This window comes from Brassica oleracea, chromosome C5 (genome assembly GCF_000695525.1).
Source record: "Brassica oleracea var. oleracea cultivar TO1000 chromosome C5, BOL, whole genome shotgun sequence".
In the NCBI taxonomy this organism is placed as follows: domain Eukaryota; kingdom Viridiplantae; phylum Streptophyta; class Magnoliopsida; order Brassicales; family Brassicaceae; genus Brassica; species Brassica oleracea.
Genome location: NC_027752.1, coordinates 12,690,479 through 12,703,031, shown reverse-complemented (window position 1 = coordinate 12,703,031; position 12,553 = coordinate 12,690,479). Strand labels below are relative to the sequence as shown.

The 12,553-nt window shown below is 30.3% G+C and overlaps 2 protein-coding genes and 1 pseudogene across 2 annotated transcripts; 1 reads left to right on the top strand and 2 right to left on the bottom strand.

Moving 5' to 3' along the window:
- Positions 1–6,646: 6,646 nt before the first annotated feature.
- On the bottom strand, positions 6,647–7,836 carry LOC106344104 (uncharacterized protein At4g22758-like). Its single transcript, XM_013783488.1, has 2 exons — positions 7,085–7,836; positions 6,647–6,989 (listed from the first exon to the last, which is right to left on the bottom strand). Exons 1-2 carry the CDS (start codon positions 7,311–7,313, stop codon positions 6,802–6,804), a joined length of 417 nt encoding a protein of 138 aa, XP_013638942.1. The 5' UTR covers positions 7,314–7,836; the 3' UTR covers positions 6,647–6,801.
- Positions 7,837–9,144: 1,308 nt separating this feature from the next.
- Positions 9,145–10,144, top strand: LOC106344103 (protein C2-DOMAIN ABA-RELATED 8). The gene is made up of 3 exons (XM_013783487.1): positions 9,145–9,425; positions 9,513–9,608; positions 9,683–10,144. The coding sequence occupies exons 1-3, from the start codon at positions 9,315–9,317 to the stop codon at positions 9,956–9,958; spliced, it is 483 nt and encodes a 160-aa protein (XP_013638941.1). The 5' UTR covers positions 9,145–9,314; the 3' UTR covers positions 9,959–10,144.
- Positions 10,145–11,408: 1,264 nt separating this feature from the next.
- On the bottom strand, positions 11,409–12,221 carry LOC106344542 (annotated as a pseudogene).
- Between the last annotated feature and the right edge of the window lie 332 nt (positions 12,222–12,553).

Genomic DNA, 12,553 nt, shown 5'->3' with positions numbered 1-12,553 from the left:
TGACTCGAAGCCCAACTTACGATTTCTTAACCGACAGCCCGTAAGCTGCATGACGGTTTACGCTTGGTTCGCAAGGAAAGATTAATGTCAAGTTTCCGTGGATAAATACGAAATTTTGAAGATAATTACGAAGAACGGAAAAAATGGAATATCTCCATTTTTATGCTATGACGGCTTAAGGGCAGAAGAGTAAAATCGTAAACCGACTTTGGAGCTAGTATATAAGGAGTCCTAGGCGAGGACCATGGGAGAGGACTTTTCAGAGCAAACTTAGCACTTAGAGCAATTTAGGCAATTTTCCGTTTTTGTTATTTCGAGCTGCGACTCAATTAGGTTTAGCCGTCTTAGGGTTGCTAGAACTAGGAATCTCGCCGACAGCTCTCGAGCTCAGGCTTATACCTTGTTGTAAATGCTCATACGCAGATTCGGAATAAGATCTACTTTGCTCTCTTTTTCGATTTCTTATTCTTATCGTTGTTATTCTCGTGTTCTGATTGTTTGACGTGTGGTAATTAGCAGATATCCGGGTCCTCTGGGAAATTAGGGTTTTCCTAGTTTCCTTATTTAAACGGAAATCGACAATGCGAATTTCGGTTCCCACAATCTCCATCAGCCATATTTGTTTTCTCCATGTCGCTTATATCACTTTCAGAATCTTCGTTGCTGATATTTATATGTCCCATTTCTTCAACAAAATCTTCATCAAAATAATTTGAAATTTTGATAAAATTATGTAATCTCATTGTAGTAGTTATCACTCTTTTTTGAACTGCAATATCATATCTTGGAAAATCACTCAAAATCCTCAATTTCTTCTTTCAAACTCCAAATGTCCTTTCAACAACGGAACGTAGAGATGCATGACATCGATTAAACAGTTCATGTTTATTCTTAGGAGGAAGACCATTGTTGAAATGAGACATGTGATATCTAATAACCCCATTCCGAGAAGATCTATAGGGAGCCAAAAAACCTTGCTTATTAGAATATCCAGAATCAACTACATAATAATTGTCTCCTGGAGGCAAAGGAAAGTCAGAATCACCGTCTTGTGCCTTCGTGAGAACTGATGTATCGTGACATGATCCGGGTGCTCCATTCCAAACATATGTAAACAACATATTGAGATCACATAACACCATGATGTTAAATGATGTCCTATCATGTCGATTCCAGTACATTCCTTGTAGTTCATACTTCATTTTAACACATACATGAACTCCATCCGTAGCTCCTACAAATCCACTAAAATATGGCCAATATCTTCTATCCATTTGCAGCCTTTCAGGAATTTGATTTAGTTCTCGTCTTATTGGAGTCTTAACATAATCACAAGCAAGTAACTCTGTCGCCCTAAGAATTTCAAAAAAATTATATTCACTAGTCTCTTGTGTCCGTCCAAACCGTAATCCAACATCTCTTTGAACTTCATTGTGCCCACAAATTCGCAAAAACATTGCCACACTCTCTTCAATGCTTACATTTAGAGTGGGATGTAAACCATATTTTGATTGCAATATGTCACACAAAAATCTGAAAACACCAAGAGACATTCGTAGTAACTGAAGACACGCAACATCATCTTCTTGTAGTCGACGCCAAATATTTCTCCATCCTAAACCACCATCGGTTTGAACTGGTTCTCTTTCAAAATAACGATTGTAATAACTCAATGATGGTTGAATTATTAACGCTTCGAATTGCTCATTTTCTAAATTACATAACTCAATTCTTTCATCATGATTTAGATTGTGAGGATGTTGTGATCGTAACTGACATATACGTGACATATACGAAACGCCTAAAAATTTTAACCACAAAATAAAAACTAACTCAGTGAGAAATATCATTAATCAAAAATACAATACATAACAAACATCACAAAAGAAAATGTGAAACAAAACATAACGACTAGAAACAAAGCGCAAATCTTATTAAGCACTCATCTATCTACAAATAGAGAGAGAAAATGATTGACAGGCTGACAGCACATTTGATAGTTTGTAAAGCACCTAGATAGATTAAACATGTCAGACCTAATGGGAAAACGTTGAAACAAGTGGAAAGATCTTAGGCTACTAAAATATTTTTCATGTTCGTTGAACCTTGAAGAACTCTTTTTGGGCAAGGTTTTTTAACTAAGAAGTTTTCAAATCTTCCAAAGTTACAGAATACTTAAGATATACTATGTTATCTTCGTTCCCGAAAGTAAGATTTTCTAGAGTTTTTATGTTTATTAAGAATATAATAAATGTTTACACTTTAATTTACAATTTATTTTTCAATTCACTTTCCAATAACTATTCACCAATAAATTTAATCAGTTCAAATATTCACAATAATATTTTTCAAAAGTATACAAAAGTACTTTAAAAATATACAAAAATTATTTTTGTGGAACAAAAATAAATTCTAGAAAATCTTAATTTCGGGAATGGAAGGAGTATTAATCCCCTATATATTATTTGAGAAGCATTGCAACTTCTTTTTGTAACCACTTGTCATCACTAGGATGATTCTAGAATCATTAGAGAAATATGTCGGTCCATAATTATATAATAAGCTATTTATTAAACTAACAATAAATTCATCATTAATATATTTTATTATTTCTTTAAATAAAATTTACGGAATTGCCTAATGTGGCTAAAGTATATATAGCAATTAATGATTTTGAATAATAAATATTTGTTAAAAATAGTGTATCTTCTATCATATTTGTTTAATTTTAAACTATTAAATAAATTAAACAACCACAATAACCATATAATGAAAATTTAGATTTTTCTGTATATGTTATATTTTGAATTTTTAAAAACGCATATAAATTACTAAAACTGTTAAAAGTCTGAAATTTAAATTTTTGTGATTCATGGTTTAAAATTTTTGTCATGTCAAAATACAAATGATTACAAAATTATATAAGTAAAAATCCTAATTTAATTAATTATTAAAATTAATATATATATATATATATCATTTTAAATTAAACTATAAACCATATAAAATACATAGATATTTTAGTTTCAAAATTTACTTTGAACAATTGTTTTGATAAAAATTTTGAACGAACATTGACAACTTATTTTTTTTTAAAATTATAAGTTACTAAAACTATTAATCCCACAATGAAAATTTTGTTATCAGTAATTTAAAATTTTTTCTATAAAAGATACAAATGATCAAAAAACTATATGAGTATAAATCATCATTTAATAGACATTAATATTAAAAATATACTAAAATATACTATGTATGTTAGTATCATTTAAATTTAATTACATATTCTATCAAATATAAGAACATATTTTTTGGATTAATAAAATTGATTTATATGTTCATACCAATTTAATTAAATATTTAATAGTTACTGACTTTTAATTATTTAATATATATTTATTATTTCATAATATGTAAATATATTTAATATATATAATATTTTTTATATATAATATTCATTCCGCGCAAGGCGCCGGTCTTAGCATAGTATATTCTTATAGCTAAATGTGTGGAGGTATCTTCAAACATTTATTTGCATATCATTTATGTATCTTCCTCGCTACCTCTGATGATGTAGCTGAATGTGTGGACGTATCTTCGAACATTTATTTTGCTTAAATCATTTACTATCTTCCTCCCGGCTCAAACTGACATGCATATCAGTTGATTAATGAATGAATTTTTTAATTTTACTTCAATTTTTTTAATGATCGGAGGGTGTCTAGAGCGAAGCCCAACATGCATATCAGTTGGAACTTTCGTTGGTCGTGGTCATGTTCCCGGTTGATTCTAGTGGTTAGCAGCTTAGGTTGGTCCGGTGATGACTTTCGGTCGGTGAAGATGGTGGAGGCTCGTTTTCAACATGTTTTCCTCTTTCCATGTTCGTTTTTAACACGTTTCGATGTATCGGCACCGTTTGTCTCTTGGTCCCGTGTGTTAGGTTGGGCCAGTGTTGGGCTTATGTTTCTTAGTTTATGATTTGGGTTTGTTGTTTGTTGGTCTTTCTGTTTCTGTTGGGCGTTGTGTATGTTTTCAAACTCTATCAATAAAATATCAGCTGACAAAAAAAAAATAATCGTATGGTTACCTACCTTTACTTCAACCTACTAATTTTTGTATTTGTTTTCTTAATATGTTGGTCCGTTTTGGGTGTGACCTCTCGTCGAACTCTCGAGGCATCACTCTTCTTCAGAACTCTATAATACTAAATTAAAAAAAAATAACAAATAAACCGTTGTGAAAAACAATAATATTGACAAAAAAAATTGTGGACCAAAGAAGAAAACAGCGGCTAATTTAACTTGAAAAAAAAATTCGACCATCTTGTTATATAAAGCTTAGTTCTTCAAACTTGTTAATTAACATGATCGTGACACATGGCAATTATATATTTAAGATTGTGATACGTGTTAATCTATCTCATAATTAAAAATATATATACTAACATATTGACAAAAACGAATTTTATTAAAAAGTAATTATAAATATTATTTAATAGTAATTTTCCTTTTTTAAAATTCTAATCAAAAAATAATTGCAAAAGATTATTTGATAATATTGTGAGATGTCTTCGTCTATATAAGAATAAATATATATATAATTTAATAGAATTTTTCTATTAAAACTAAAATAGCTGTAAAAAAATATAAAAGAAAAAATAATTATCAAATACTTAGTTTCCCTTTTAAAAGTATAATAAAATAAAAATATACAATTAACCTTATTTTTTTATAATTAACTAACTTTACTTTTTAATAATTTTGTATTACAAAAATATATAAACCAAAATTAATTTCAAATATTTCACCTGATATGATTGTGACATGTGTCAACTAAAAAAATTAGATTTTAAATGATAAAAAATGATAAGCATGACCAGAGAGAATTGTAAAATTTTATTTAATAATAATTTTTACTTTTAAAAATGATAAACATGATAGTAAAATTATTTAATTAACAAGAAAAATTGTAAAAATATTAATGATATTGAAAAAATGAATTTCGAAATTGGAAACTTTTTAAAAGTATATATATATTTAATGGAAATAATTATTTGATAGAAATTTTATTTTTCTAAATCCTAGACAAAATATAATTGTAAAAGATTATTTCATATTAATTTTCTTTTCTAATATCTTAAAAACTGTAAAAGAATATTTGATAGTTGTTTTTGTTTTTTATAAAAAAAATCCTAAACAAAAGAAATTTATATCATATTTTTAAGTCCTAACCAAAAGAGAATTGTAAAAATTTATTTGATAATATTTTTAAAGAGTATTTGATGATGAACATGATACTAAAAATTCTTTAATTAACAAAAAAATATAAAATTAGTATTAATACGAATTTTAAAATTATATATTAATAACTAAAAATAATTATTTGATAGCATTTTTTTTCTAAAATTCTAAAGAGAAGATAATCGTAATAGGTTATATGAAAGTAATTTTTCTTTTCTAAAATTTTAAACAAAACTGTAAAAGAGTATTTAATATTATTTATTTATTGTAAATAAAAAGAGATTTATAAAATAGAACCTTTTCTTTTTAAAACAAAAATCCTAGCAAAATAAAACTTTAAAGACTTATTTAATAAAACATTAAATTAGTACATAAAACATGTATAATGTTATCATTGACTCGATTGGTGAATTTGACTTTCATTTCTTTTTTACTTTTCATTCAATTTCTTATTTCAGGTTGTCTTCAGTTTAAATGTTTAGGTATAATATTTTCTCTAATCCTATGTACAAAGCTTATAACAATTCATCTATGCACCATGATTATAAAATACAAATATTAACTTGAACTTATATTTGAAAACAAGTTTTAATTATAAAATAAATCTCAAAAAACATATGCAAAAAACAATCATAAAACTATAATAAAATGATTTATTCTTTTATGATTTTTATTAAATTAAATTATCAAACAAAACCCGTTTCTAAATTAAAACATTAGAAATAAGTCATATTAAGATGGCCCCAAGGTGTTTTGCAAGAGTCAAGAAGGATCGACTTCCTAACCCATCGGCCGACCAAACCTACTGGATAAATGTATTCACATAAGGACACGTCTGACTTGATATTATTTGCCAACAGTTTTTACATTTTTATATGAGACGGGGACTCTTAAATCCCATAAAATATGAATACTAGGTGTTTATATTAGAAGAATCAATCGGACTATTTAAAGGGGAAATTATATGTTTATAATTATTGAAATTAGGATACATCTCGATGATGAAGTATATAATACTAGAATAACAATGTCTTTATAAAATACTGAAAAATGAAAGTACATAACATAGTTGATTGATTTCTTCATATATAGTATGTACCAACTAACATTTTCGATTCATTGATTGATATTATACTATGTATAAATCAGTCAACGTTTTTGATAAAATATAATAACTCCAATCCCTAGTCTACTAATCGAAATCGCAATCTCAATAACCCAGAAAGCTACTGCTGGATATGAAAAAATATAAGATAATGACATTTTAACCACCGACAAGTCCATAATTTTCGCCTAAACCAAAGTTTTGAATTTTTGTTTTCTTCACATTTTCGGTAATATAAACTAATTTTTCATAAGGTCAAAAGAAAGAGCTTGAAAAATTGTATTCCTGAGGCATATGCAAGAAACCAATCAAAAGTTCAAAACTAGAATTCAAATTAAAGACAAATGTTTCAAACTTGAATTAACAACAAAACGTTCTTTCAAAACAAGAAATCAAATAACAAAAACACAAACCAATAATCTTGAGCATTCAAGGTTACACATAAGACGATGAAGTCTAATGAGTAGTGACTTTAAGACTGAAAGATTTGTTAATCCAAGCCCTAAAGCTTCTTTTTCTAGCTCCATTAATGGGAAAACTCGATCTTCCATTTTCTTCCTCCACCCTCTTCTTTTCCCCTGGCTTCTCACACAGCATGAAGTTCCTCGCTCCCAACGACCCAATCGCTTCCCATGGACTCAGAGCTGCACAAACATTTTAAAAAAACAAAAAAAAACTCAACACTATCACAAAAAAAAAAAAAACAATTGGATATGTAAATGGATGAGATTGATCTCACCTTCTGGTCCAACCATGGGACAATAGAAAATAAAATCGTTGAAGTCGGATCCGAGAATGGGAAGCCGACCTTCTCGAGCGTAACATTTAAGAGCAGTGTCGATCACAGCAGCAACCAGATCTCCTTCGTTAGCAACGAACCGGATCGGACCGGGGCTACCAAGAAACGTAACGCTGATCAAGATCCGGTTTCCCTTAACCACCTCTCTCTTCTTCAGCTTGTACAACATCTTTCAAAAGTAATTAAAAAATCGCTAGAAAAATATATGTCAAACGGGAAGGAGAATTTCACGGGTCGATGCCAAGGCAACGGTAGTACCAGCCTTCTTTGCAAGATCCGAATGCGAAAACAGAGTCTGAAGAAAGAGGGACGAAGAAGCTTGCCCTTTGGATTGGAAGGGAGAGCCTAGAGTTATCGCAGATCGGATTAGGTTCCACCATTCACAAAACTTCACCGAAGAAAAATATTTTAACGTAGAAAAAGAGAGAGAGAGAGAGAGATGGAAACAAAATCAGCGAGGAAAAGAGATTTAGGTATTCGTCGATCGCAACGAGAAGCAGGAATCTGAGAGGAGGAGCCGAGGATGAAGAAGAAGATGAAAAAAAAGTAGAATCGAATTTGTGATTCTTGGTCAGAGGAGAGGTGTGTATATAAATCAAGAGATTAATGTTAAGAGATAACTGTTATGTTCTGTTGTCGCTTCGGTTATTTTTGGAGTCATTCGTTTTTTTTTCTTTCTTTTTTTCTCTTGAACGCGTGTTCAGGTATATTTTAAGCATCTTCTGTGCATACTTTTGCATGCAGACGCGTAATATACGTACGTGAAAGTTGACAATTTTCTGGATGAAGGTATTATTTTTTTTAAAATTAATTAATTAGCAATTTGAAACCATTGATGAGATAATGTTTTTAAAAAATTATTGGAAGATATAACTAAATTGATAAAATTGAAGCAAAATGATATATTAATTCAGGTCACTGGTCTAGTATCACAATTCGCACTAGTCTTATATAAGTTTCCGTATACCCTAAGGTAATCTGTTCTTATATATTAATTTAACCTCACGTATTAGGGTGCGTATCAACTAGAATGATTGGGATCGTTGTAACTTCACAACCATTGGCGACACGCTTGTTGTAGACTCTTAGTCATATATATACTCCCTCCGTTTTTTTAATATAAATCATTTTAGAGAAATTTTTTATGTTCCAAATTATATGACGTATTCGGTTTTTTATGTAAAATTTATTAACACTTAATGTTATATGACCAATGATAATATACCTTCTATTTTATTATTGGTTGATTTGTGGTTAGATAAATAATTAATGATGTTTTTGTTTAGAAAATATAAAAAAATTAATGATTTTCTTAATCTATGTGCACAATTCTAAAACGACTTACATTAAAAAACGGAAGGAGTATATATATAGACCTGGAGGGATATTTTTTATGATCTAAACCCTCACTTTTTTTTTGTTATGTTCTGACTTAATTGGGTTTCTTAGAGCATGATTAATGGGGGGTTCTTAGGGTGAGGTTCTTAGCGGAATATAAGAATCTGTCTCTTAACTTTTAACTAAAAAAAACTAAGAGCCGGCTCTTAAATCTCCTATTTAAGAGCCGGCTCTTAAATCTCTTATTTAAGAGCCGGCTCTTAGCATTTTTAGTTTAAAGTTAAGAAACGGGTTCTTATATTCTGCCAAGAATTCCACCCTAAGAACCTCTCATTAATCATGCTCTTTTATTTTCGGCAGAACATTGTTTTGATGAATAATTCTTGTGGGGCTCTGAAAGCCTACATTGATTCTATATATTTTTGGTGCTTTATCTCTTGTACTCTTTTATGATCCACGAAGATAGCATGAATACCACCAATAGACTAAACTAACACATGTCTTACCTAAGAAAGTGTCGGCCTGGGAGGGACCATGAAGATGCAAAATAGAAGTTGATATCTTTTAGATTTATATAAATGAGATTACTTTCTATCTTTATACAAAATACCTTTTTGAAATGTTACATCAAAAGGAAAGCCTATTCAACTACTACTAACAAGATCCGTATAGGACAAAAAGATGCTCCAGAAGATGCTTGCTAAGACATAGGTTAAAGAAAAAGTCACAGACTTTAGAGGCCACAAACATAACTTGCTCCTAACCGTTCTTCCGCAACTCGTGCTCTTTTAAGAAACAGATCAGAGGAAGAGAAAGCTCTGTCAGAGGAGACATGGAGGATCTTGTGGGACTTCTTAGGATCCGAGTGAAAAGAGGGATGAATCTTGTTAGTCGAGATTCTCAGAGCAGCGACCCTTTCGTCGTTGTAACCATGGGTTCTCAGGTACACACAAATACACTCTGTTTCTCTCTTACATACAACAGTCAGGAACTCTTGTTATATCTTGTTTTCTTTGTGAATCTGGTTCAGACATTAAAGACTCATCGTGTGGAAAATAACTGTAACCCTGAGTGGAACGATGAACTGACGCTTGCATTCAATGATCATAATCAACCTGTGATTCTCGTGAGTTACTTCTTTATCGTGTTGAAATATAATTTATTAGTTTCTGAATGGTTTCTTTTGTATTTCCCTTACAGGAAGTTTATGATAAAGATACGTTCACTTCCCATGACAAGATGGGAGATGCGGAAATAGACATCAGGCCGTTTCTTGAGATTCAAGCAATGGGTCTTCAAGACCTCCCTGATGGAACCGAGGTCAAGAGAGTGAAGCCGAGCACAGACAATTGCCTGGCTCAAGAGAGCAGGATCGCGTTCAGTAATGGAAAGATCGTCCAAGACATGGTTCTCAAGCTGAGAAATGTCGAAAGCGGTGACGTTGAGATTCAAATTGAGTGGATCAGTGTTCCATAGGGTCAAGGGATCGTTGAAAGAAGACATGAAATAAGCATAACTGTTAACTGATTTGTATTGAGTTTAATAAATGTGGTGACAGTGTCGATATGCTCGTAGCTAACTCAAAAGGTTAGAAATTGCATATGCAAAAAGAAACAGTACAAATCTATTTATTCCTTGGACAAGAGGTGTTCATTTGATCTATTTGGATAGTAATTATTCAAAAAACTGAAACAGAGTTTTAGGGTAAGCCGCATTCGTCTCATCAATCGTCTTTATACTCAACATGTCTCAGTTCACAACACTTGCAAACACTTCTTGCTTTTGCATTACATGCTTTTGATCAGTCGAAATTGTGTTTAGATCAAGTTTTATAATAAATTTTATAAATGATATACTCGAGAAATATAATCTCTGATGAAATAATGTTTTTCTTCGATAAAAAAAAACCATTTGAGAGACAATTTAGATTTATTCCAAAACCGGTAAACAAAAACAAACAATTTTTTTTTTGTAAAATTTGATCAATATTTTATCTAACCGATCACGACATTATAAGATATTCAAACGCTTCTAAAGTTTACATTAAAAACTCTATAAATTAATAAATTTTTATATTTCAAATTAGACTAATGTAAAATATGACATAGAATATTTTAATATATTAGGTACATATATAATTTCACTAAAATTATAAATTAATAATTTGATAAATTAATATTTTTTTATGTTTCAAATCGGAATAGTGTAAAATATGACTAAATTAATAATTATTAATTAATATATATATATATATATATATATATATTTATATAAACATAACAAAATATTTTATTTTTTAAATGATTTCATCTTTAATTTTATTTTATTTCATTATTTTGTTGTTAATTCATTGAATTAAATATAAAATTACATTTGTATTTTATCATACGGAATCAACACACATAAAACATATCAAATAATTTAATGAAAAGAGAAAAAAATTCAAATCTATAAGTTTTAACTAATATAAAAATCTAAAAACATAAATTCGTAAATTCTATAAATTAATAAATTATTATACTTCCGACATTATTAATTCCCCTTATAATATTTTGTCTCTCAATGAAATAAAATAGATCCTGAGACACAGTCTATTGTAAATGCCATGTATATAGTCATAACAAAAAAAAATGTATGCATTACAGCATAAGTATGATTTAAACCCAAAAAATCTGCATAAGTATGATTTTTATTTATTTTGTCACACAACATACAAAAAAGGGAAAGATACATGTAACTAACTTGTAACTTGATAAAACATTCTTTTAAAAAAAAAAAAAAAAACTTGATAAAACATAGCATATACGTTACTACTCCATATAATACAGAAATCTGAATATACATGCATGTACCACATACATATATAGGGTTTTAAACAAACCGAAGTATGTTACAAAAAAAAAACAAGCAGAAGGACGTCTTCGTTCTACTCTGTGGACAGTAGGTGTTCATCGATCTCTTTGGACATTGATTCCAAGAATGGAATTAGAGTTTCAGGATGAGCTACCTTCTCATCAATCCTCTCATACTCCAAGTGCCACCTCGCCACACTTCCGGATCCTCCTTGCTTTGGTGTTACCTGTTAGGAGATTTCAGAATATTGACTCAGATGAAAAACCAAAATAAAACTCGATCGAAATAGGAGTCACAAAATTTAGTATTACTTGGAGTGTTATCTAGAAGGTTTTGTACTCCTTCAACACATCTCCCTCTAAGACCCTGAACTTTCTCAGATTTTTCTCCGGATCCACCGCTTCGATCCTATCTTTTGCTACTTTTGGCTTTCCTTCTGCACCCAAAAATCGTTCACAGATGAAATGTTAAATGTTTTTATCATCAAAGACATACCCATATGCTTGGTGTGAAACAGTAAAATATTGTTTTCTTGCATTCATCGCTGACGTTAAAACTAATATTTGTATCTTCGTGAAGATATCTTTACATATAAAATATTTTGTCATTAATTACCATGAATGTAGTTCCACAAGACTATGCTTCCGACTTTGTCCCACTCTCCCTCGTGCAGCTCAACTCCCCCAATGTGGCGAGGGGTGGCATTGGACACGTGGTGTGGCCTTTTAGCGAACATATGGTGGAACTTCTCTGCAGAAGCTTTGATATCAACACCTATCCAAATCTCTCCAACCATACTATCAGCCTTTGTCTCTAGCTCAGTCGCAGCCTGTGTCTCTGGCTCAGTCGCAGCATTTGTCTCTTGCTTCGTTTCTACCTCTGCCATTTTCTACGAATGATTTGCTTCTCTAGGTTACTTCTGAATGGTGTGAGTGAATGCCTTTACAATCCATATAATATAGCTATTTTTATAGAGAGAAAAAAAGGGAGCAATTATTGTAATAGAAGAAGACACATGAGACTAGGTTCATTTTGCTGAAATAATTACACTATAAGGCAGTTTTGAGTTTTCTATAATAAAATAAGACACTTTCTTCTACCAAAACAGTTTATTCTAACAGTTTCTTTTTGTCTAAACTAACTAGTTTTATTTTATAACTACTCGCTGACTAACTACAAGATTTAATCATAAATCTTCATAACAAACAAGTAAAATAA